Below are 26,588 nucleotides of genomic sequence, written 5' to 3'. Positions count from 1 at the left end.
TGAGTTTTGGGTGAGAAAAGGAGTGAGAAGAGAGAAGAAAGTTCTATGGTTGGAGTTCTAGGGTTTTTTGCTGAAATAGACCCAAAAATGAAGTCTAAACTTGATAGAAACTAAACAAAAGTAAAGTGGCCATATAATAGAATAAATGCCCAGGTTTTTCTAAGCCTCTAATAGCTATCCTAACCTCATAAAATCAACTCTAAAGTCTCTATTTTTCTTCTTCAATTAGGTGCCTAAAGTTCACTCAATTTGCTAACATAGACTTCTCTCACCAAAAATTCAAAATAACAACTAAGTCCTCAACACATTTACATAAAACCATATAATAAAAATATAAAATAATGATTCATCAATAAATAAATCGTAATAGAGGTAAAATATCATATCCAATTATCATAATAAATATCATTTTTCTTCATAAGTTTAGCACATTGAGTTCCTATATCGAGCTAGTTGCACTGTACATTAAAATTGAAAACTCGATTTAGCAAAGCTATAAGTTTAATAAAATCATATGATAGCTATAATAATAAAATCATATAATAGCTATAATAATAAAATATAATGCCAACAAATAACTTTGAGATAAATAGTAAATATGGTGCATGATTTTAATTTACTAAATTATTTATTATTAGCTTAAGACTTAATTAAATATGGAGTATTACACTATGTTTGCAACCACACCATATTTTTCGACTACACGTCGCATATGGTTGTTCTTCTCACTTAACTTAGCCTAATGTTTGCCTTCTTTTTGAATAACAACCTTTACATTTATGCATTTCAACTCTTAGAAATCTCTCCTACATACACACACAAAATAATATTTATAGAAATTTTATATGTATCAGCTGAAAACAGGGCAGCCTTCGACCTTGATGCCAGGCGCAGTAGGGCAACTGGCGAGAGGACAATGATCATCCAAATCCAAACCCCACCACCTCATTCCATTGATATCCCTTATCTGCAACGCAAAATAGCATAAAATCGCCATGAAAGCCACTCCGGCGTCAAGCCCGGCGGACAAGATGTAGTTGTGCCTAGCCCACCACCCTTTAAATCTCCGGTAAACCACGAAGTTGAAGAAGAGCCCAACGGCGCCCCAGCAGATGTAGTTGACGGCCCTGGCAGGCGGCATTCCGCCGGCGCCGCCGAGGATGATGGGGACGTGGATGAGTCTGAGGAAACGGTAGCGCGGAAAGGCCCGCGAGAGGAGGTAGAAGGGGAGCGGAGCGAGGAAGCCGATGAGGAAGAGGTAGTTCATGGCGGGGTAGTGACCAAGGCGGCCGAACATGCGGAGTGGGCCCACCACGCCCCAGATTACGGAGGCGTTGTAGAAGACGTCGTCGCCGGGGCATGTCCACGGGCTTCCCACCGGGAGTTTCGAGGGTTGGCAGATGTCGGTTACTGATGTCAGAAGCCACCATGCTGTTCCGAAGTAGACAGATGATGCCACTATGGTCCCCACTAGCTGCACTCAATCAGGAATGTATCGAAAGAAAAAGTTTCAACTGAGTTACAATTTTATTTAAGTTTATATTTTTTTATAAAATTTGAGTTTAAATTTGAGTTTAAGTTTTTTTTTCAATTCGAGTTCATAAATTTAAACTCAAGTTAATGAATAGTATTTTTTATATTCTTAAAAATGTCATAATTTTTTCGTTTTAATTTTCATTGAGATGATTTTTTTCTATACATTCACAACGAAAAGACGAATAAAACTCCACTCATATATCCTATTAAAATTTTTCATCACCATTGAGTTTTTATTAAAATATTATCTAAATATAAATTTAAGTTTGAGCAACCTAAACACAAACTCAAAAATTTTTTTAATTCAAATCATAACTCAAACGTACACATACAAACACAAACTCAAGTTACAACTTCACTTAAATTATAACTCAAACTTAACTTAAAATCATCACTCAAATCACCTTAACTTAAAAATACAAAAGGTTAAGGTCTTGACCCATATATATTATGATGTTTTCCATCTTTTTAAAGGGTTTAGGTCTTAGTTTCAAAATAGTATTAATAGTCGCACAATAACTGTACCAAACAAAATTTTCAAAGTGCTTTCTTTTTTTTAATGGACTTTTTCTGGTGTTATCTTTTTTTAGAAACACTGGTGTTTCTATTTATTAGTTGTCATATCTATATTAAATCTGCTTAAAAGTTAAATTAAATTAAAAAAGTAAAATAAATTCGATGACTAATAAGCATGAAATACCGATGTTTAAAAAAAAAAAAAAAAAAAAAACCTAGAGAAATTCCTTATTTTAATTCTTTGAAGTAATGAAAGTGTTTTGAGTACTGTCAAATTGGTTTAGTTTCGTGGTAGTTTTTATAAGAATACACACACACACACACAATATATATATATATATATATATATATATATTTGCCAATTAATGCGTCTCTTCTTGCTATTCATCTACTTCGCTTGACCAATTAAGACGATATGTACTTAAAAAATGCTCGTGGTGTGGTCCAGTGGATGAGCTCTTTTAGAATAAGGTAGTGTCTACATATGGAGTGGGATGTAAAAATTTTGTTAAATAGTATTTGGAGTTTTACTCAGATTGACTCCCGTTCGTTTCAAAATTCGAATCACAACTTAAATTTTTATTATTTTCTCACATAAGTTCAACTTTTACTTTTTTATTACAATATTTTCTCTCATGTAAATTCACTTTTCAACTCAAACTCACGAAACATAAAATAATGCATTACCTGAACAACAAACATGGACTTGGGAGGAATTTTCATGTAGTGTCCCAACTTAAAGTCGGAGAGGAACATTATGGCTTGTGTCATGCTTGTGTAACCATAGATCTTGAATGCAACATTTGCAAGTGGTTTCCCCGGATATAGGTAACCAATTACCAGTTCAGTGATGACATTTAGTCCTGGTTGCTGCAAACAAAAAAAGAAAATAATAATAAAAAAGTACAATTAGTATTATTTAGAGGAAATTGAGCTTAAATATTTGTACAGAAATTAAAGGTACCTGATTTGTGGTAGCTGTGATGACACCAATAGGGAGAGTGAAGAGAAGGGCCATCCCCATTGCTAGGAGGATACCCCAGTATGGAAGCTGCAATTGTCGGCCAAAGCCTTCACAAGCAAGAATGGCAAGTGCAAGAACCACTATCAAGATTACGTAAAACCACCAGTCCGGGACGGCCTCATAGTTTTTCTTCATTAGTCTGGTATGCACATCCCGGAACTCATCTCGAAGAGTTGCCTTCGTCTGTTGCCAAATCTCTCTATATTATAATTGCAAACATTAAACCAAAAAAAAAAAAAAAAAAAAAACCACCAAATTCAGTACAATATGCGTCTAATGCGTTTTCGGTTCGTGAGTACAGACTCGTACAGTCCAATTTGAATGAAGCCTGCCATCCAAACTTGCGTTTGGAACCAAACTTCAGATTGTCCGAATTGAAAAATCTGGTTTAAACCCCCCAAATCTAGGATCCCCCGTTCCAAAAAAAAAAGGCGCAAAAGGGATAACATTTGTACCTTCCATGGAAGAGAGCAACATGAGACAATGATGCAGCCAATGTTGCAAAGCTTAAGCCATAAGCGTACACAAAGAAGATACTGAGATTGATTTTGCTATAGTCATCGTATCCTTGCTGATTAAATGCAAAGGTAGTCTCATTCAAGACCACTGAAACATCATATTGTGTCCCATTAGCGTCGAAGACATGTGACGAGAAAATGGGAAATCTCTTGGCTTGATAAGCGTTGGTCCAGTAAGCTATTGGGATTAATATGTACAGAGTTATGCAAAAACCAACCATAATGTTGACAATAGCAAAGCCAGGGGTGGCTAAGGGAGATCCTAAAAAGCTAGCCACAGTTGACCAATCAAGGGCAAACGAACCTACTCCGAGGCCACGGAGACCGGAACCAATCTGCTGGGCAGTGACTGAGTCCTTCCATACCCAACAAACGAAGGAGAGGGCAGTTATAGATGGAAACAGATAGTTGGGAACTATATAGTATGCAAAACTTGATGCAAGCACTATAAGGAAAAACTGCAGCCTTGTTAAGCCTCCCTTTGGCCTTTTCTCCACTTCATGTAATGCCCTGCCAGTTTAGAAGAAGTTGTGATCAATAGGGACTTGATCAAAAGAGGAACATAAACTACATACATACATACATGTGTATCTACACGTATATATGTGTATCAATCAACATACACATGCACCTGAAGAGGGAGACTTGAACCAAGTTGGAAGGCCACCACATGTATGGTGAATCAACAAGAAATTTCCGGAAGATCCCTGCCCATCCATATCCTAGCATCTGAATATATATAACATATAGATATATCAGTATGGTATTTTTTTTAGTAACAACTTTTCTCATATTATAGATAGAATTGCAGAGAAAACACGTGATATTTAATTCTAAAACCACTACATATAATGAGACTATTCTTATCAATTTTGGAACTAATGATTCTCGGATTCAGTAACAACCTGAGTAGTTTGTGTTAACAAAAAGGCTGCAAGAATATGGATCCCCCGGCGATAGAAAGCCTTGACAATGGTAATGATGTTCACAGCATAAACGCCACTTGAACCTGAATTTGCGAATATTGTGATTAGGACGTGCTCTTTCAAGTTGAAGGGCCCTGGATTCAGAGAAAACGACCAACTCGTTGCAGGTATCCGAATCGATTTTCTTGGTAGTTTTGCAGCCATAAGAACCCCAATTGGAAGCACCACAATTTGAGCCGAGACTGATGATACGTAGAGCGCATTTTGGCGGTAACCGAAGAACTGGTTTAGGAATGCAAGAACAGCACAAGAAACAATCCCCAAAAACCATGTGCGAAAAGTCAGGCACGGTAGCGTCGGATCGTCTGTGACTGGAACCGTTAATCTGACTTGCTCAATTGGAGAATCATTCACCTCATCTTCATCTGAAAAGCACAATGAAAATAAAAAAATAAAAAGTGGACAAATTTGCAAATACTTTCTCAGAATAAACATCAAAGATGAGAGTTATTCCGTATGGTTTATAATAGAAAAAGAATACCAGAATTTTCAGGCTTCACGGTCTGATATGACATTGGGAGATCATTAGTATCTGAATGCTTATCCATACTACGATCTGTTGCTCTGTCAAATTATGAATCAGGAGAAGGCAAATATACTACGAACCGGCGTAGGATTAATTAATATACAATTCCAATAATTTATAAATCCTTCCAATAACGCAGGATCAGTACTTGTCACTTGTCATGTTCGAACGTAGGATCAGTACTTGTCACTTGTCTTGTCATGTTCGTCACTCCTTTAGCTATTTCGGCTATGTGTTCTGGATTTAATCGATGCAAATATGAACAGTCCAAGGAGAGGAATCTTTGATGAAAAAAGAAAAGATTCTGTTTTTCTATAGCTACACAAAAACACTAGCAGTTAAACTGATCATTGTTATGAATGTACTGTTGAAGTTTCTGTGTTTAACAACATATGAATTTACATGTATGTATTATCGAGTTAAGGAAAACAGCATTAAATTCGTGTGAGTTACGACGAGGACAAATAATTTATTTATTTATTGCTTGTAGTAAGATGCATTATTATTTATCACAAGAAAAATGATATTTTTTTTTTCCTGCGAGATAAAATCCTCATCACTCATAAAATAATAAATCTTACTAAATTAGGTTTTATCCACCCACTTAGCAGGATTTAATAACGGATTTTAACTCTTATGGGAATAGATAAGAGTGTGATGAACATCAAGGCACATTTATTGGCCATGAATTCTGTACCATCATGAATAGCTGCCATGGAATAAAAGGTGGCATGTCATGTCAGCTAAATTAAGAACTAATTTGCAAGTATAATATTGCCACTTGCTAAATTGGAGCCGTAAAGTATATAATTTTTTTTTGTTAAATAAATTCTCAAAATTATGTTGATCAAGGGACAAGGACTAAAGTGGCTAACATTGAAATCACAATATCAAATCATGAATGAGGTTGCAGTTTGCAGAAAGAATGAAATTACTAAAACCTCTCACATATTATGTTATGTATTGTTAAGTATTTTTATTAGTTGGCAATTTATTGGTAATCTTGTAAAAATTCAAAAAATAGGTTCAAGAAGATTTCAGATTGCGGAAGAAGAATTCGAATCAGATTTGAAGTTAAAGTTACAGATTTTATTGAGTTAAGATTTGAAGAGATAAGGATAAAAGTTTGGTCAAAGGAAGATAAGGCATTGGTTATTTGAATTTAAATGGGATTCTAGAATGAGATAAGGATCAAAAGAGATAAGGATCAAAAAGATTATGTGAAGATTTTATTGTGATGGTTATCCGGTTTTTTGGCTTTTGGATTGGATTCGAATTTGAAGTGAATTCGAATTGTACGTTGGCAAAAGAAAATTCTCTCTATATATATATATATATATTGGGATTTGAATTGTACGGGAGATCAACTTAGAGCCAATGTCATATCTAAGTAATTATATAGATATATGTGTGTGGGGAGGCATTGACGTGGAGTAGGCTAGAGAAGATTTTGGAAAAATATAAAGAGAATCGGAGCTTCAGTTTTAAAGGAGATTCTTGTGAGGTTTTGGAGATATTATTAAAGGCTTTGGTTTCAACTAGAGACGACAGAGGTTTAATAAAATATTTTCAGAAAAAGTCTGTGAGTTTTGGTGAGTCTAGTGCGCTATTGAGATCATCCTTCGGGAGAAGGATTTGTTGCTTTCAGGAGGAAGCTCTTTCGGTCGAAGGAAGTTCACAGTGCAGTTTAGAAGACGTGTTGTGCACACTAAACAAATCACTGTGGAGATTCGTCACAGTGGCGTCGTTGTCTAGGAGGGAGCCCTTGAGTGAATAAGTCCGTTCAGTGTTTGTAATTTCTGGAACATAGTGAACTGTTTATTGTCTGGGCGTGGCCCCGCAGAGTATGTGTGAGCACCGAATTGCAATATCATATTGTGTGTTCCTTTACTTTATGCACTTTATCTTACTCGAACAATTTGAACAGTAAGAAATCCAGATCTTAATTAATTAAGTCATCTTCCAGACGATGTTCCAACATCATCTGGAACATCGGACATAACATCAGATCTAACAAGCGGTATCAGAGAGGTTCACTGACCATAAGTTCGGTGAGATCTTGTGAGAGGACTGAGACTGTTGACTCCTTTCGTTCTTTTGGTTCGCTTGGAACGTTTTCAACTGGCTTGGTACTGGCTTAGACAAACCGGATTTCCAACTAGACATGGGAGTGAAACAAAGTCAGAGCAATAGCCATAGAATCCGTCTAGCTTACGGAAGACTATGCCGCCAACCAATGTGGCCGTACCCAGAAAAAGTAGTTGGACCAACGAGACTTTGCCGAGATTGCCAAGCATGACTAAAGGGAAATCCCTGTTTGAAAAAGAAATGGAGCTCGAACAGCACTTGATGAAAAATCTACCACTCATCGCCGACTACCCCCCTTCCTCCAAGCCCCCATTTCCATTTTCCCCTTCCTCTCCCGCCTCAACCTCGCTGCCCCTAACCACTCCCCTCCTCATCCGACTCGGCCGCCGCCCCTTCCTCCACCTCACCAGAGTCGGAACGACGACGATCGCAGCCGAAGAAACACACCAAAATTATTCCTCCGAAACACATTTCTTCATGTATATAATGTTTATTTAATATATTTAATAATATTATTTATTTAATATATTATTTTTAAAAATATGATGATATGTTTTTAAAAATTAAACCACCAAACACAATTTCAGTTTTTTTTTTAAACTGAAAACAATTTCAAAATAAAACTACCAAACGCATTTTCAGAAATAATTTCAAAATGAAAATAAAAACGTTTTCATTTTCATTTTCATACAGAAAATAAAATCATTTTAGAACGAATTTTAAACACACCCGATATTGTATATATCCATTTTCTCCTAAGATAACTTCAAGAAGGCTGGCCTAAACCAGTAAGATGCATTATTTATAATTTATTTATTTATTGCATGTAGTAAGATGCATTATTATTTGTCACAAGAAAAATGATATTTTTTTCATGCGGGATAAAATCTTCATCACTCATAAAATAATAAATCTCACTAAGTTAAGTTTTACCTACTTACTTAGTATGATTCACTTTATATAAGTAACGGGTTTTAATTATATAGACTCGTTTAGTTCGATGATTCGAGTTTTTAATTTAAATTAAAATATGACTTTATATGAAAACTTTTTATTGTAGTAAAAAAATTAAGTGTGATTATTTTTAAAAACTTTTTACTATAATAAAATTTAAATTCTAAATTTGAAGAATGTGATGAACATCAAGGTTGAATTCTGTACCATCATGAATAGCTGCCATGAAATAAAAGGTAGCTTGTCATGTCAGCTAAATTAATAACTAATTTGTAAATATAATATTGCCACTTACTAAATTGGAGCCGTAAAGTACATAATTTTTTTTTGAATAAATTCTCAAAATTATGTTGATCAAGAACTAAAATGGCTAACATTGAAATCACAATATCAAATCAGGAATGAGGTTGCAGTTACCTCTCACATATTATGTTGTGTATTTTCCTAGGATAGTTTTGTGTTTTTGAAAATAGTGATCCAACCTCTTTGGTTTATAGGCTGTATTAAATTAAAAGTCCGTTTAGTTCGTTAATTCGAGTTTTTAATTTGAGTTGAGATGTAATTTTATGTGAGAATTTTTTACTGTAATAAAAAAAATTAGATGTGACTGTTTCTAAGAGTGTTTTACTGTAACAAAACTCAAATTTTAAACTCAAATCGGTAAAATAAACGTAGTCTAATCTTATACAACTTTAAGCACTTATTGTTAACAATTGACTACAAATAAAACAAAATTATTTAAAAAAAAGGACCTTCATATAACTCGGAGAACAAAGCATACTTTTGTAATTATCCCCATTGTATTATTTTCTTGGTGGAAAGTCTTTTTCATACAGATACATCTAATGGAGTTTTTTCTACGCATAATACATCTCGTGAACTTAGTGAAAACAAAAACGAAAATCTGACTCTACAAAGAAGAGGATAATAACATTTACATCATGAATCCGTGACTTACTTCCGACATTTATAGATTAGCTAACTCTGAGGTCGGAGTCAGAAAAATAAATGAGGAGAATAATTCGTTCATTTCACTAATTTGAGTTTTGTTACAGTAAAAAGCTTTAAAAAATAGTCACATCTAACTTTTTTTTTACAGTAAAAAGCTCTCACATAAATTCATATATCAACTTAAATTAAAAACTCGAATCAGCGAACTAAACGGGCGTATATAACTTTACGGTCTGTTTAGTCGCTGATTCGAGTTGAGACGTGATTTTATGTGAAACTTTTTTACTATAGTAAAAAAATTAGATGTGACTGTTTCTGAGAGTTTTTTACTGTAGCAAAACTCAAATCGATGAAATGAACGATACCTTAGATTTTGAAGAGGAAACAAACATATAATTTCTAGATTTTAAGAAGGGGCAAATAATACATTTAGCAGAATATACATAGAAAATCAAAATAAGAAGAATCTAGGTGGAACGATCGCTTACCATCGATCATTTGTAGAGCTCTGCCCCTATTAACTCAAACATATCCAAACCTCGTGAATAAGAAAATGGTAATAATAATAATAATAATAATAACAACAACAACAAAAACTCATTCCATAACAAAATCTACAACATGACATTACCTTGCGCGCATTATGCATTAATTGGCTAAGCTTGACACATCAGTACGTTTGATGTGAATTGTGATATAAATTTTCCAATAAAATGTGTTACGAATATCTGTCACAAAGTTATTAATGCTGGTCCAAGTTTGTGCAAATTGGCTTCAGAATCGAATTGAATGATGGACAAAAAATTCTTTGGTGCTTGCGTAGAGGACTTGAAAACTTCAGCTAGTTAAGCACACTAAAGAAATGTGCATTATTTCTCAGTCCAAGTGAAGTAATTAATTAAATAGATTCGGTACGAAATTAATATGACAGTTGAGCATTCAAAGGCTTACTTAATAGTATACAGTTGCATATTCGCACAGTTGGATATACTTGATTCTTGATCATCATATAACTATTAAAAACTTATCCATATATACATACACATGTATATTACTTTTTTTTTAAAATGAAACTAACAACTACCCCTTTATTAACCCTCTTATCTCTCGTTGTTGGCGATTTTTTTTTCCTTTTTTCTGTATTATTTATATTATTATGAGCATTATTATTATTTATTTAATCGCAATAATTCACCTGCTTAAAAAGGAATAAATAAAAAAGAGAGTTTTTTTTGGTAATCTGTGTTATAAATAGTTTTAGTTTTTAACTATTAGATTTAATTAAAATCACATTAAAATAAAAAGTATACATAATAGACAGATTCTGATATAAATTTAACGGTTGAAAAATAAACGGCTACCGATAGTTTATTTTTTTAAAGAATGCCAAAGAAAGTCTCAATTAAATTTAGGAAAGGAAAAGAAAAAGTTTATGGGAATAGGGAATTTGGTTTTTAAGGCACAAAGGTTATGGTACGGTATATATGGTCACAATTTTCAACTTATGACAATTAGCAAAACAAAGAAAAGCCTTACCTGCCTTACATGCCGGAAAAAAAAAAAAGAAAAAAAAAGCCTTCAAATGCACTTTTATTTCAGCAATTACAAACCGTCTTAAAAGTGCGTTTGGAGTAAAAATTTATATCATAATTTAGATCATTATTTTTAATTTATTATAATATATTTTTTTTATAAAAAATACACATAAATTAAAAATAATTCTGAATTTATAAACTAAACGTCTCCTAAAAAAAATCAAAACATCGTAAATCTTGGAGGAGCAGAATTTCTTCTTCTTCTTCTGATTATTATTATTATTTTATGTATATTACTTTATTCTTATTGTTGTTGTTATTAAGAGATAGCAGGTGTTGCGTTTCGTGCCAAATAACCAATAATGCTACGTACGTACGATATGGATTATCAAAGGAAAATCAATATTGAATCATACTTCATCATATATGTCATCTCTTTGCTGAATTGCTGTCTTGCAATCATATTTTACAACATATATATATATATATATTTCCTGTCGTGTCCCCTTATATATTTTTATCTCTCCAGCTCATTAAGTAGAAGTACTGGTAAGAGTAATATTAACGTTACTTTTTCTTGTCTCTCTCTTTATTATTTTTTATATTTACTGTTTCACATATTAATTTTATTAACATGATATATTATTTAAATAAAAAATGAGATAATAGAATTCACATGTTAAATAATAAATATAAAAAATGATAAAAATAGTTGTTGAAAAAATAGTATCATTAACATTTCTCTTTTATGTATATACAAAAACTACATATATGATCTACGAATCTCTCGTCTTATATACATATATAATACGTTATATCATCATCTATTGAAATCCAAAAACATCATTTTCTTCGACGGATCAAGGCATTAACTATTGTTAGGTTCAAATTGTGACAATATGAAGATATGCTACGACCAAAGGCCTGTTTACCTGTATATTTGACTTATCTGCATACACAGACGGGAAGTTTTCTTATACATGATGTTTCTCTTGTCTAATCTGTCATAGCTGTAATAAATATGGAGCCAATTCCAGTGACTTTTCTTTCTTCTCCTTTTTGTGGATGAAAGCACAATGCTAAATCACGTTAGATTTTTTGTGCTTTCTTCTTCCTCTTATTTTTGTCTCATTTCTTTTTTTTTTTGGGTGCAATTATTGGTTGCTTAGCGTATGTGCTTTTATATGTGTGCTACGTATATATTAGAATTTTATATTGATTAGAAATATTAGTATGATTCATTTAATAAAATGAGAGTAATTTTTTTTAACAAGTCGGTTTTATTAGGTTAAGTTAAGTCTAATATCTTTTAATTTCTATAAATGGTATCAGAGCAGACTCAGTTTTACAATATTTGGTCCTCCAATATTAACTTATTTGTAACGATTTGACATGATTCACGGCGTATTAGAATCTCATATTGATTGGAGATATTAGCATAATCCACTTAATAAAGTGAGTGTAATTCTCCCTTAATAAATCAATTTTATTAGGTTGAGTTAAGCCTAATATTCTTTAATTTCTGTAAAAGTATACATACATTATTAAAAGACATGTTAACACTCCAAATACGTAATGATGTGCAAGATGAATACATGATGATGTGGAAGAAGCAGTCAAAAGCCAAAGTCTAATGTTTCATGAAGAAGTGCGAAAACGAATAAATAAATAAAAATAAATAAAAATAAATAAAAATAATGGTAAAGTGACCAAAGTCTAATGATCTTGTTATAGAAATGAGTGTGCAAAGGCCATGCGCAGCGCAATCAGCGCTCCCCATTAAGGTTAGGCATGATATGCTTTTTAGGCCCAAGGGTTGAGCTTAATTATATATGATAATATATACATATTTTGCTAGCTATTAGCATTTTTCTACTGATAGTTGTTTCCAAGTTTGTAGTTGTTGCAATCGAAAGAAAACAACTTTTATTTATTTTTTATTTTTTGCCCAAGAAAAGAAAACAACTTCACGTTGCTATAAGTTTCCAAAATTAAAAAAAAAATAACAAAAACAAAAAGTTTCAAAAAATAACAAACAAATGGACTGGAAAAAAGAATGACCAAAACATTAGTAAACTACATTCAGACACATGGAGTCCAAAATGTGTAAAGTTATATTATGGGGCCTAATATTGCAGCCCAATGAAAACGGGTTTTTCACTAGATTAAGGTTATCCATGTCCAACAAATGTATTTTTTCTCGACCCATAACATTATAAAGTCGACAGGAAAGAAGGCAATGATGCTGTCCACTCCATTCTGCATCTTTACTCTTGTCTGTTATGATCTCATAAGTCATCAAATTTTTATTCGTTTTCACTAACAAAAACTGATTAGAAGATATATTTGTAATAAACATGAAGATAAACCCAATTAACATTTGACCTTGGTGGTTGTTTAGTGCTCTTAAGGCAAATGAAGAATGATTTGATCATCTCATTTAAACCAGGAGACACCTTAGTTTATTAGTTGGTAACTAAACTTGGATCAAGTGAAAGTGTGTACACAAAAAGGAAGTTAATTGCCAAATTATTCTATCTTTGGAGCATAAGAGTATTCCTTCTTATTCTTATTTTTTTTTTTTTTTTTTTTTTTTTTTTTTTTTTTTTTTCAGTCAATTTAAGTTATGTACTTGTTGATTTAGTTATTACTCTGAAAAATAAACTTACTATCATTGATTAAATCTAGGATACTCTGAACTCACGGTAATTGACTTGTCGGATTCCTTGGCCTCATGGGAGGCCCCACCTAATTTTAGATATTCGATTTTCCTATATATATATATATATATATATATCATGTTTTGATGCTCATTGAACTTGCTATAATCTATATAGATATAGATAGATGTGTGTGTGTGTGTGTGTGTAGCTTAACTCATTTATCTGCTACTTTGTTTTTCTCCACTAGGAAACAACTTTTACTTAGGAAATTATGGGACAACAGGCCCGAATTCAAGCCGAAGACCTATTCGAGGTCAAGGTCGAGATTTTCAGGGTCATGTCTGGCCTTGATCCAGAAGGAGATTGGCTGGGACGGGGAGCCCGGGCATCCACTTGCTGGAACGAGGCCTTTCTCAACTCTTGGTCTATTGATGCTCTTCCGGTCAAGTCCTTCGTAACTTGACTCCACAGGGCTCATGCAAAAAAGCGACTGGGTTAGTTTGGCCTTTAAAGCTGACCGAAACACGTTATACCTAACGAACTAGCGTAGCTGTGGGACTCTTGCTAGTATTGACCTCCTGGACTAGTACCGATGGTGGCTCCTCGGCTTGTTCAGTTATATTTTTGAGTTATGGTGACTTGAGTGTAGATTTTGAGTTGAATTTGTAATGACTGAGAAAATTCCAGACTTTAAATAATACAATTTATTTATTTAAGCCAAGGATTTTCCTAGAAAATATTATGTGACTGAAGGCTAGATCTTTTTGTAGTTACGAATGTTCACTTGTGCAGCTGTCTGCTGATATTGACTTTATCTATAAAGATTTGATGGAGGATCTTCAATTTAGTATGTCTCGCTACCGATTAGCTGTTATTCAACAAAAAAGAGTATCTGGTTTATACGTTCTATCTCCGCTACAACTTAAGTTCATAAAGAAGGAGGATCTAACTCCGTTTTTATATGATACGCTACCTGATTGTCCCGATATCATGCTTGGGACTGGCTCTGATCCTGATATGATTTATGTGGTTATGCCTGAGAAAGAGGACGTATTTGTGTTAATGGGATTATCCCTAATGTTATTTCGTCTTTCTCATGGTGGCTTGCCAAAAGATGGTTACCGATTCTCAAATCCCTAAAATTACAGTCTTCAACAAATGGGAAAGGTGGATAGACTGTACAGGCTTGACTTAATGGCTTCATTAAGGACTATTCCAATCAGTCTTATTTTATCTAAGGTTAAGCCTTTAGTTGGAGATGGTTCAGTTTATAAACTCATTTCATCTTTCCTTTTTCTCCCTATCATTGATGATGATGGAAAGAATAGGTCAGATATATGCTTTGGTGGTATGCCACCTGTGGGTGAAATCACGAGGGTATTATTCAATATAGTCTTAATGGACATCTTCGATCGTGAGTTTCCCAAAAGGTTTCCTGGGATAGCATTTTCTAGATTCATCAATTAAGTTTTTATTGCAACTAGAGGAAATGATGAAGTAATCTTCGACGATAAAGCAGGATATGCGCTATTGGAAGAACTCAGTCTGGCTGGAAAGATCGTGTCTATTGGACCTGGTGATGATCCCCTTCCGTGTTATGGAAAGATTCTTTTTTTGGACACTGATAGTAAGGTACACGTGTGCAATCCTATGGAATATTATTAGTTGCATGGCTAGTAGGAGGTTGACTATATCCACTACTAATTGTGTAATATAAAAATAGATGGTGAAAAATGTTATCAGATCTCAATTTTGAAGGTAAAATATATCAAATTAATGATGGTGGAGATTCCATAAATATATGGAATATGAATATTCAAATTCAAAATGGGAAGATAATAATAAGAGAAGGGTACAGTAGCTCGTATCGAATAGTATTCCCGAGATGTGAATCTCACTAAAGCACTTCGAATCAAGATCTTCATCAACATTCCTCGTGGTCTTGCTAATTCTCGTAGACAACCCTGGAACTAGAACTGATTCCGTCTCGTTCCGCCTACCCTTCTTTCATGAGTTTAGGAGTGAATGAGCTAAGCCAGATCTTTCTCTCCCACAGGGATAGGATGTTAAAAGTGAACTTGCTCCACCACCGGGAAAGGAAGGGAATCGATTGCTTGCTTGTGACAAGTAAGTTTTAACTTGCTATCCCACCTAGAGAGGAATTCACTTGATTGAAGGGTCTCCCACCGGTAAAGGAATTAACAATTCACTTTCAAGCTCTACGGGATAGGAAGATTAATAAGGCGATTTGTTGCCCTGAAGCTACCTCTTATGCCTTGTTGTTCCTCCTACCCATCTGCGTAACATCTTCGGTTGCTTGCTTTTGGTCAGCTGTTCCCAAGGAGTCTTTCAGAAGATGTGGCACAATTTGTTAGAAAAGTCCTTGTTTCATTCAGTTAGTGTTTATAATAGGGCATGCAAATGCAAGATTTGAATTGGTATAATAAGTGCGGAATAAGCGATCAAAGCACGCTTTTTCCCATAAATAAAAGAAGTTAACGCATTGGCAAACAGACTTCAAAAGAGTAGGGAAGGGAAGTAAAGGAAGGAGAATACGGAAGTTAGAAACTACTCAGTCAATAGATCTTAGAGGACTGGGCACTGTGCAATCTATTAGTACAAGACTGGCTATTGAAGTCAGAGACTCTACTTATGCTTGCGGAGGGATGTAAGGACTACTTTTCTGAATATTTCATTCTTTAGCTCCTTTCTTTATCCGATCCGGCCCGAAAGGAAAAAAGTAATGAACCAAACCCCTGTTTTCAGGCTCTCATGAAGCCTTAGGGCGAAAGCAATTCTCACATTGGGAACTTCGCTCACTTCCACTGAGGCGCATTCGCAACAATACATCTATGACTAGAGAATTAGGTATAGGAAGAATAGATCTAGCAATACAATCACCAAACTATTAACACTTCCAATACCCATACCTGCACCCATACCATCAACTCAAAGGAAAACCATTTCGTCACCACGGAGCATAACTGCAACTAAAACTATTACCAGAAAGACAACTATACTGGCACGCCACCTATACGGGCACGCGTACTCTTTCCAAAGCTAAAAGCACCTCCTACACTTTAGAACTACTACGCATTGGAAACGAAGCAGATAGTCACCATTACCATAAGACCAGCGACCAACTAATGGTTCTTTTCTTACTTAAGAAAGGAAGAAGAGTCAAAACTGAGACTAAGAGGAATATTTAGTATAAAAAAGCTTACGGGAGGGAGGAATGGTGCCTATTACTATGTGTTACCAGCTACTTGCCTTAAGAAATAAGAAAAAAGTCCAGTCTATATTCTCTCAATAGGAGAGACTACTCCACTACTACCTATACACACTGTAGATTCGCCACCTACCGAAGTAACTAAAGGCGGATTCACCTAGCGCTGCCTAGGGAAGGACGACCAAGCCGAGTAGCGACAGGTCATCTACCGAAATCGAGAGAGGTGCGTACTGCTACCGGAAAGAAGGACTAGGCAGTCACTATAAGGCTGTGGGGGAGTGGAATCAACGCAATTCGTACTGGTAGTAGTGAGACGTCGCCTTCACTGGTTCTTGGGGGTTGGAATAGTAGGCGAGCTTCCCCGCCTTGTTCTCTGCGGTCATTCTCGCTGCCCTTGCGGGGCCAGCCATTAAAGGGTTCGTAGATTGCTATCGGCTATGATGAAGTGCTTTTCTTAATGAGGAGTGAATTAAAAATAAGGAGATTTCCTGGTATTTCTACTCTGTTATGAGATATCCTATGGTTGGTACGGGTCTCACTTGAGAGGAAGGAGGCCTAAGCCACGTCTGCTGTGGTCTAAGTCAGTACAGTTGAAAAACAACAACTAAAACAACCCCGTCTTATTAACGCTTCCAAGAAAGGTAAGTTCAATCAAGCGGGCATTTATTTGTTGTCAGCCTTGGGTGATGAAAGGGACGAAGCTAAGGATGAGTGAGGTACGAGATCGACCTATGTCGGAGATGAAAGATGAGCGACCTGCGCCCTGCCATAAGGCACTATGCCCGGAACCCTTACGGTTATGCAATTGAGCCCTATTCTCTAGACCACCTTAGTCACTCAAATACCCGTATTCTACATTGTTATTGTTCCGACTATAGTTGTAATTGCCATTACAACTACCCTCTTTTTGTTTTGTTTCGAAAGTAGGTTGGTGCTTTCGGATGTCAAAGCGGAGTCCAAGCCGAAGGGAATCACAGCCGTAGTCGACCGACAGGGTTCATTTCTAAGTAGGTGTGGGCTAGCGTCTTTATTGCTTACTTTGTATATTCATGCCTATTCTTCTATCTCAAATAGGGAAATGGCATAGAATATGCCTCTATAGTAGCCTGCCTTGACACCTGCAGTTCTGACTGTCTTGACAACCTTTCCTATGAACGCTAGGCACCTTGGGCCAGTTAAGAGAGACATTTTTCAAGCATGTAAGCAGGGAATTTTGCGCTTAGCCAATATGCAGAAGAGCGGCATTAGCGCTCTTTTCAGGAATAGAATCAGAAGCAGCTGTTACAGAATCCCTTTTGATGATTGATGCCAAAAAGACGGCCTTTCCTGAAAGTAAAAAAAAAAAAAAATGTTCCGCATATTTTAAGAAACCCCAGTAAGTACAAGTTAAAAAGTTAGTAACAGTGGCGGCCTCAAAGGAGGGTCGTCACAGAATTTAAGTTATAACTTGAGTTGAAATTGTAATTTGAGTTTGTATTTGGTTGTCTACATTTGAGTTATGGTTTGAGATGAGAATCTTTTTTAATTTGTATTTGGGTCAAAACTAGAGTTTGTATTTATATAGTATTTTATTAAAAACTCAATGATGATGGAAAATTTTACTAGGATATATGAGTGTCGTCACAGAATTTAAGTTATAACTTGAGTTGAAATTGTAATTTGAGTTTGTATTTGGTTGTCTACATTTGAGTTATGGTTTGAGATGAGAATCTTTTTTAATTTGTATTTGGGTCAAAACTAGAGTTTGTATTTATATAGTATTTTATTAAAAACTCAATGATGATGGAAAATTTTACTAGGATATATGAGTGGGGTTTTATTCATCCCAGCGTTTTTAAGAATAGAAAAAATATTATTCATTAACTTGAGTTTGAGTTTAGAAATTTGAGTTAAAAGGGAAACTTGAACTCAGATTTTAACCCTAAACTCAAGTTAAAATTCAAGTTCAAACTCAAATTTTACAAAAGAATATGAACTTGAATAAAGTTGTAATTTGAGTTCAAACTTTTTTTGAGTTTAAATGAAAACAAACAAGCCCTAAGAACTTTACTTTGTCTTCTTGCTAGAATGACTATCCAACAAAGTGAAATTAACAAAATGACCTTTTTCATTTTTTATGAAGAACCACCACCTAATCATTCTTTGTAAAAAATGGTCATTTTACAAATAAAAATTTTTAAAAAATTATTTTAATAATAAAACTTTTCTATTGAGTTATTTTTACAAAGCCCTCGTCTTAAGATGACTTGTCAGAATTACTATCTTCATATTTTGATCATTAATAATATTAAGTCACCACATCCAATGCTTGCTCTTATTTTCTTTAGATTATTAAACTCTTTCAAGTCAGACCATTTGCCTTATTTATAATGCATATTTAAACACCACCAGTCATGAGAATATTTTTATAATTGGACCAAATTATTTTATTTTATTCAATCTGCTGCTCTCTCTCTAACTTTCGTCGTTATCCTCTTAGAAAAATAAATCTTTACTTTATAGAGTGACAGCAACTTGGTCTACTTATGAAGATATAAAACAATCAAAGATCTTAAGATCTTAATTTAAGTAGCCTATTAAATGAGTCCGAACCCATCTTATGCACTAATTAATCCATAATTGATTATCTATATAAATATATATATTCACCCAACAAACCTTCAAAACCACACATTATTAATACTTAATTCTTAGTGCTCTCAGGCTTTCATTGGAATTTTTTTTTTCGTTCTTTTATTAATTTGTTTTTACAGTCAAGATCTCAAATTCGGAAATGACCTTTTACGCCCCTTTACATTCAACTGCAATTTTTTTTTTTTTTTTTTTTTTTTTTTTTGCAGAAACTTGTTAATTATCAAGGGAGCGAAGATATTATCTAGATATGACAGTTACAATAATGGTTTTCTTGGCAGTATATATATATATATATATATATAACCCTTGATGCTTGAATTGAATATATATGGTCATCTTCACCAATAGAGATATCATAATTAAGTTATTAACCATCATAAGAAAGTATTTTTATGATGCAAAAAATAAAGAAACACTCCCATTGAAAAGAACTTACTATTGATAGTAAGTTTATTTACAGACCCCATATGAAAAGCAACAAGAAGCTGAATATATATTCAACCCCTATATATATATATATACGTGATATTATATCCACTTTTATAAGCCAATCTTTTTACTATTTTTACCGGAAGGTTGAAGGACACACATTGGTAAATGTGACTATAGTTATGAGTATTAGAAGAAGAGCATCCATACAGCACATCTGAGGAATATATTCCATTGTCAATTAAACAAACAAATTTTTATTTTTATTTTTATTTTTTTTATATCTAGATTCAAGAGCATCGAATATCCAATCCATGCATTGGGTTGTAGGCCCATATCACATGTTCGCCACGTGTCATGATCTGGTTTGCACTGTTCTTTATCAGTATCAGACTATATGTGTATATCTATCAGTAATCAGTATGTATACTATTCAATAATAATGGAACCCTAGGACCACAAGCTCTGTGTGTGTGTGTGAGTGTGTGTGTGTGTATATATACATATATATATATATATATATATATATATAAAACTGTTTGTGTAGTGTTTACATTCAATAAACAAGTACATAATTACATATGCTTGCATGTGGGTCTGGTGTAAGTAGCTCGAACCTCAATGCGTAGAGCTGTGCAGATGGGCCTAATTTCCAAAAAAAAAAACTATATACTATCCTCTCGTGTGAACAGTGAAACTTGATAATAATTGATTGGGAGAATTAAGAAGAGTTCTTTTAGATAAAGAGATCAAATGAGGAAAAGGAATGCGCAATAGGTAGATAGAAATGGATAATAGAATCACATGCAAAAAGCTTTGAATTTTGATACGTTTAAGGCAAACAAATGTACATCTCGGAGAAGCTTAAAGCATATATACACGAGAGTTTTGGAAACAATTCCAAGATATTATCAATAAACAATATGTGCACTCATGAACTTAAACACCTACAAAAGTTGGCCGTTTCTTTGAGCATTTCCAACTCGAAGCCATCTATATATATATATATATATAGCTTTTTAACAGAAGTGCAGAATCATAAAAGAATATAATGGAAAAGCTAATGAGATTAGAAAGAAAAATATATAAAGAGATAAGAAAAATGATTATCTTTTTTTAACTTCGTGTAATTTATCTCTGTTTGTAATGAGAAATAATCTATTTTTTTAGTATTTACAAAACTTATTAATTTAATTATTAAAATATCCTTTTGCATAATTAAATAATTGTTGACTTATAATATGTAAACGTATTAAGGATATATAAATAAATTTGGCTTTCATTTTCCTTAATTAGAAATCAAATATCAAAAGGAATAAGAGGCATGTATTTAATTGTTTTATCACTCAATACCATATTATAAATAGTTGAAGGACTAAGGAACCAAGTCATATTATGTGAATATGGAGGCTCATGGATCTCAAATTCTCAATAATCATACAGAAGCACATATAATTCATTACGTGTTTGTTTTGTTTTGTTTTTGTTTTTTTGTTTTTTCTTTTGTGAGAAAGAATCTGATATGATGGTGAAATTTGCCACTTAAGAACTGCATGTTTTTATCTTACCAACTTTTTCAGTTGATTACATACACGAGTGTGTTTAGTTGGAGGGAGGAAGAGTCCAAATCTCTTGTTTGATTGGAAGGAGGAAGGGAGATAAAAGGTTAAGGGAGACTCATCCACTAGGGTCCACCATTTTACATCCCTCCACTTGTGGAGGGATCCATACAATTCACCCACTAAAGATTTGAAAAGACCATTTTATTTTCTAAAAACTTTATTTGAATTTGATAAAAAATGACAATCTAATAATTAAACATATATTCATTATTCTTTTAACTCTATTTTTCTCGTATCAAACAACATAAAAGATAACTGTAATCATCATCATCCCTCACATTTCTCATGCCCCCAACTCTCTCTATCTTTCTTCCTCCCTATCCCTCCTACCAAACGAAGCTTAAAAGCCACATGGTAGAAAAAAAAAAATTTTCCTTTTATTTAATTTGTTTAGTATTATTTTTGAACATTAGTAGTATGTAATTTGCTGCTTGAACAAGTTACTATAAGACGTGAAGAATTGTATAAAAGATTGATCTAATAACGAACTGATATTTTTAAAATTGTTTTTCTTCAGATCACCCTTAAAAAAAAAAAAAAAAAAAAAAATTTGACCAGTACTGCTTAAACTGGTAGAAGGAATATGATCGATGCAGACATACAATACCAAATACAATATATATATATATATATATAGTATAACTGTAAGGTTTATTGATGATTTAATTAAGATATAAAAAATTAGGTTACTACTCAAGTCAATTCGAAACACACTACGGTTGTTGTGAATGGATGGATGGATGGCCGTCTAATTGGATTGTGACATGAACCAGCAAAGATTAATTGAGGCTTACGACAAAAGAAACCAAACAAAACAGTAATCATGTTAACAAAAGAAAGTTTGCATTGCCAAAATTGATTTGTTGTCGTATTGAGGACGTGAGGAGTACTTTACATCAGGAATTAGGTATATATTCCGGTTTCTGACTTGAACTAACATCCATTATTACTTCTTTTCTTTTCATTAAATAAGTAGAAAAAGAAAACATTGAAAAAAAAAAGTCATGAGATGCGTCACATACAGTCATATTTAACTGATTCGAATTTAAAATTTGAATTTTGTTACAGTAAAAAGCTCTCATAAACAGTCACATCTAACTCTTTTATTACAGTAAAAAGCTCTTACATAAAGTCACATCTCAGCTCAAATTAAAAACTCGAATCAGCGAACTAAATAGACTCGAATCACTGAGTTGGAGTCGACATGCATGTTTGATCAAATGATATTTAAAATATCAACTAGAAAAAAGATAAGATGCGTCATGTTTGAATGTTGTCGTCCGATATATGATATATTAGTTGTAGTGGGATTATCAGCTCCCCAATGTCTCCATATTCGAATTTTAACAGTCAATAAAAAAGATCTCGTCAGTTAATTAATAAATTGTGTAACGTTGAATTCATAATAATTTACATAAAATCGAATTCATTCTTCAAGTAAAATTACATAATTAAACCCTTTTCATTTCAACTAAAAAAGAGTGAAATTGAATTCATTCTGCAAGTAAAAATTGAGGTGAAATGAAACGTTTATTTTTTAATTAGGAAAAAAAAGTAGTGGGAATCATTTTTCATGAGATCCTTACGTTAACATTTGACAATGCTTTTCCGACCAAGAATATTGTAAGCCACGTAAGCTTTTTCTTTTCACCGATATAGATATTGGAGTCTATTTTTTTTCTTTTTTTTTCCTAAAGGGGTAAGAAAATTGAAAAACCTTATAAGAATGTAAAAATTAAGGGGAGAACTAGATAATAAGTTGATATAATTACATATGTATTGCATATAATTTGCTGTAAAAACTGACCAAGTTTGCGACGTAATTATACCTGGCATAGCAAGATTATTTCTGTATATGTTGATTTCCTATACAATACTATGTATTAGGTATATTTAATTTATTATTTATTTATGATCTTTTGACAAATAAAGGATATATATATATATATGGTTGTGGACTTGCCAGAGGAGATCAAACTATAGCTAGAGTCTCTTCTGGAAAGATTGTGATGTAATTGGATTATCTAATTAAGCTCCAAATAAATTATTTTATTCGACTGTGATTTGTGTTTATGATAACGACTATCAATGAATTGATCCAACTAACTCAATCGTTATAATTAATAAGATCGCATGGTCATTTGGGACCTCATACAGTTGTGAAAATCCCTTTCTTGTATAACACCCCTTGTAAAGGCGCCTCCCTCTTATCCCCACTTTGCCACAAATGAGTTCCACTAGACGCAAATATTTAATACACACAAACGCATATAGATAATATATATATATATATATGTAATGAATAAAACTAGGTATGTATTAATTAAGTTTCTCTTAGTACACTGTATCCATATTGTATTATTTAATAATAATATAATGTCTAGTAACATTTATACATTGTATAATTTAATACCAGATTCAAAATTAATACAATACGAAAAAAAAAACTTATGTACTAGACCGTATTATGCAATTTAACTTAAAATACTATATTAAAAACATAGAAAATATTTCACAAATATTAAGGCTCGGGGTTGGGTTTTGAGACTGACATTGGGGTCGAGTTTCGGGACAGAAGTGATGTTGGGTTTATATTTTTTTAAAATTACATTTTAACCTATAAACATTTCAAAAAATATATTTTGACCCCTAAACTTTTTTAAAAAATTGTGTTTTAACCCCTTAATTTTTTTTTAAAATTATACCTTGACCCCTTAAATTTTTCAAAATTATATTTTCACCCCTTATTTTTTTAAAAAAATTACAATTTGACCCTATTTTTTAAAATTTTTTTTTGCAAAAAGACCCCTATGTAGCAACTTTATTTTCTCCGCTGCTTCCTCTAAATGTTGGGTTTGGGTCGAGATTAGAGTTGAATTGGGTTATGATTAGGCCTAAATTTTATCTTATTACAAACTAATATGTAAATAGAATAGATTACAATGGTAAAAATACTATAATGTTTAATAATACCACTAATCAAATACCGTATTATATAAAAATTATACAATACAATACGGTGCACCAAATATATTCCTTTTCTTATGCAATATATACATATATACATAAATATATGTTGGTTGAAATCTATAATACTAGGTTTGAGTGATCCAAATGTGATGCTTTGTCACATCAGAAGAACGATATATGGGTGTTGTGTGGCTTATATATATATATATATATAACAATAACACATATCGCTCGAACAAATGAATGTTTAGATCTAATATGGATTTTGAAGAAGTGGGGGTCCTCAATGAAAACCTTAAATGGATATATATACCCCGACACTTAAAATCAAACTTGAATGCATTTCCAATCAGTTTTTAAAAAAAAAAAAAATGGACCACTGCGTTTTGGATGAATTAGGTATACAATTCTATTATAGTCCACTCGATAGATCGATCATCCGACATTTCAATCAAAAATTGGTCCATTAGTTGTTATTTGTTTGACCATAAGGAAATGCGTCGGTACCAAAATTAGGCAACTAGCTCTCTAATGACACATTTTGTTCACCAAATTGCCTTGAACATTCTTTCTGTGAACATTTAAAGTTGTAGGTCTCATTGCGGTAATAATATATTTGCCAACCAACAAGTGGTCTCTTTTAAGCTTATTGAATGGAAACATGCAATAAGTACAAGAAATACAAATTTATATATGGTCGACAAGGGACTTAGACATGTGATAAAATGTTGACTAGCATGCTTTTAATTATTTAGCGAAAGTATCATCATTCAAATTTACAATGGTATGTCATCCAGTGTCATTTCAAAACTTTGTTTATTGCAAAGTTCCTTCTAACACAATACATGAAAATTCGTCTATATATATCTGATTATTATAGACTACAAGTTTAATATTCATTAATCCTTATATATAGCAGTAAGATGATATACTTTCTCCTCTTAGTGCAAGTAGTTATGACTTAGAACATTTTCTTAACATGTCAGAATCTTTTCAATCACGTCCAAAAATAACCGTGACTTATTCTTAAAAAAAAAAAAAAAATATATATATATATATATATATATAAGCAAGTGTGTGTGTATAAGAATTATGTAGTGGAATAGTAAAAAGTATTACTCGAACTCATGACTCAATACATTCATAATAAACTAAATTGAAAAAAAAAAAAAATACTACAATTAGTACTTCACAATCTTAGACTTTTAAATCACATCAAATACCCTTCAAAATAAAATATTATCAAATTTCAAAATTCGATGAAAATTTTTGGTATTTTATTAGGAAAGGAAATGGATATGGATCAGGTATAAATAATAATAATAATAATCAAATTAGAATATATAACTTTTTAAAATTAAATATGGTTTTTTTGGTAGAACCTCATACAGTTAACGCACATTTTTTACTATGGAATATAACTAAAATAAAAAAATACATAATAATTTTTTTTGAAGGATAGTAAATTATTTTTTGTGGTTGAAAAAAATCTATTAGTTTTTTTTTTTTTTTTGCAAGTCCTACTGCAAAAATTTTAATGAAATAAATTGATTTACCATTCAAGAAAAAAAAATATATCTATATTGGTTTTTTCTTTTTAACGGATATATTGGGCCCGTTTAAAAATGTTTTCAAAATAGTTTTATTTTCAGTACAAAAATGAAAATGAGATTGTTTTAAAAATTATTTTGGAACCGAATCTGAAAGTACGTTTGGTAGTCTTTCAAGAGATTGGTTTGAGTATCATAAAAAAGTAAAATCGTGTTTGGTTACAATTATGTTTGTTTTGAGTACATGTAATTAATAATCTTAAATTAAGATATTAAGTAATTAATAATTGATATTTATTTAGCAAATAAAAATTAATATATTAATAATATATTAATAATGGATAAATTATCATTAATGAGGACATTAATAATTAAACTAAATATATAATAAATTAATGTCCTAAATAATTAAAATTAGTAATTAGTAATTAATTATAAGTAATTACTATGTTAGTAATGTACTCATATTTATTAGATTCTAAGTAATTAATTAGTGTATTAAGAAAAATAATTAGTATATACATATTTTATTAATATTCTGTTTACTACTTAAATTATTAACTTTTAATTATATAATTAAATAATTAGTTAATTAATTACTAATGTTTATTTAATAATCAATTATTTGATATATCACATAATTAATTTTTGGTAATTATTCTTTTTATAATGATTAATTACTAATTATTAATTATAATTGATTAGTATAATACATATTGATAATTATAATTTAATATTAATTATTAATTGAGTAATTACTATTTATTTTTTATTTACCAACTATTTACTAACTAATAGATTATAATTAACATAATATATGATTGATATATTAATTATTAATTATTTATTTAATAACC

The 26,588-nt window shown here is 32.3% G+C and overlaps 1 protein-coding gene across 1 annotated transcript; it reads right to left on the bottom strand.

Annotated features, from left to right (window-relative positions):
• Positions 1-615: 615 nt before the first annotated feature.
• On the bottom strand, positions 616-5,483 carry LOC21400920 (oligopeptide transporter 1). The gene is made up of 7 exons (XM_010098183.2): positions 5,062-5,483; positions 4,500-4,945; positions 4,226-4,323; positions 3,532-4,104; positions 3,017-3,275; positions 2,740-2,922; positions 616-1,474 (listed from the first exon to the last, which is right to left on the bottom strand). Exons 1-7 carry the CDS (start codon positions 5,126-5,128, stop codon positions 851-853), a joined length of 2,250 nt encoding a protein of 749 aa, XP_010096485.1. The 5' UTR covers positions 5,129-5,483; the 3' UTR covers positions 616-850.
• Positions 5,484-26,588: the final 21,105 nt, after the last annotated feature.

Source organism: Morus notabilis, unplaced genomic scaffold, assembly GCF_000414095.1.
Source record: "Morus notabilis unplaced genomic scaffold, ASM41409v2 Scaffold1315, whole genome shotgun sequence".
NCBI classification, from domain to species: Eukaryota; Viridiplantae; Streptophyta; class Magnoliopsida; order Rosales; family Moraceae; genus Morus; species Morus notabilis.
This window is presented reverse-complemented; position numbering and strand designations above follow the sequence as displayed.

What these genes read in the sequence shown, in the direction of transcription:
- LOC21400920 (XM_010098183.2), bottom strand. Translation starts at nt 5,128, where the DNA reads ATGGATAAGCATTCAGATACTAATGATCTCCCAATGTCATATCAGACC. An exon ending in TGTTAACACAAACTACTCAG is followed by an intron (nt 4,324 to 4,499) that starts GTTGTTACTGAA and finishes ATATATATTCAG; the next exon opens with ATGCTAGGATATGGATGGGC. An exon ending in GTTGCTCTCTTCCATGGAAG is followed by an intron (nt 3,276 to 3,531) that starts GTACAAATGTTA and finishes ATTATAATATAG; the next exon opens with AGAGATTTGGCAACAGACGA.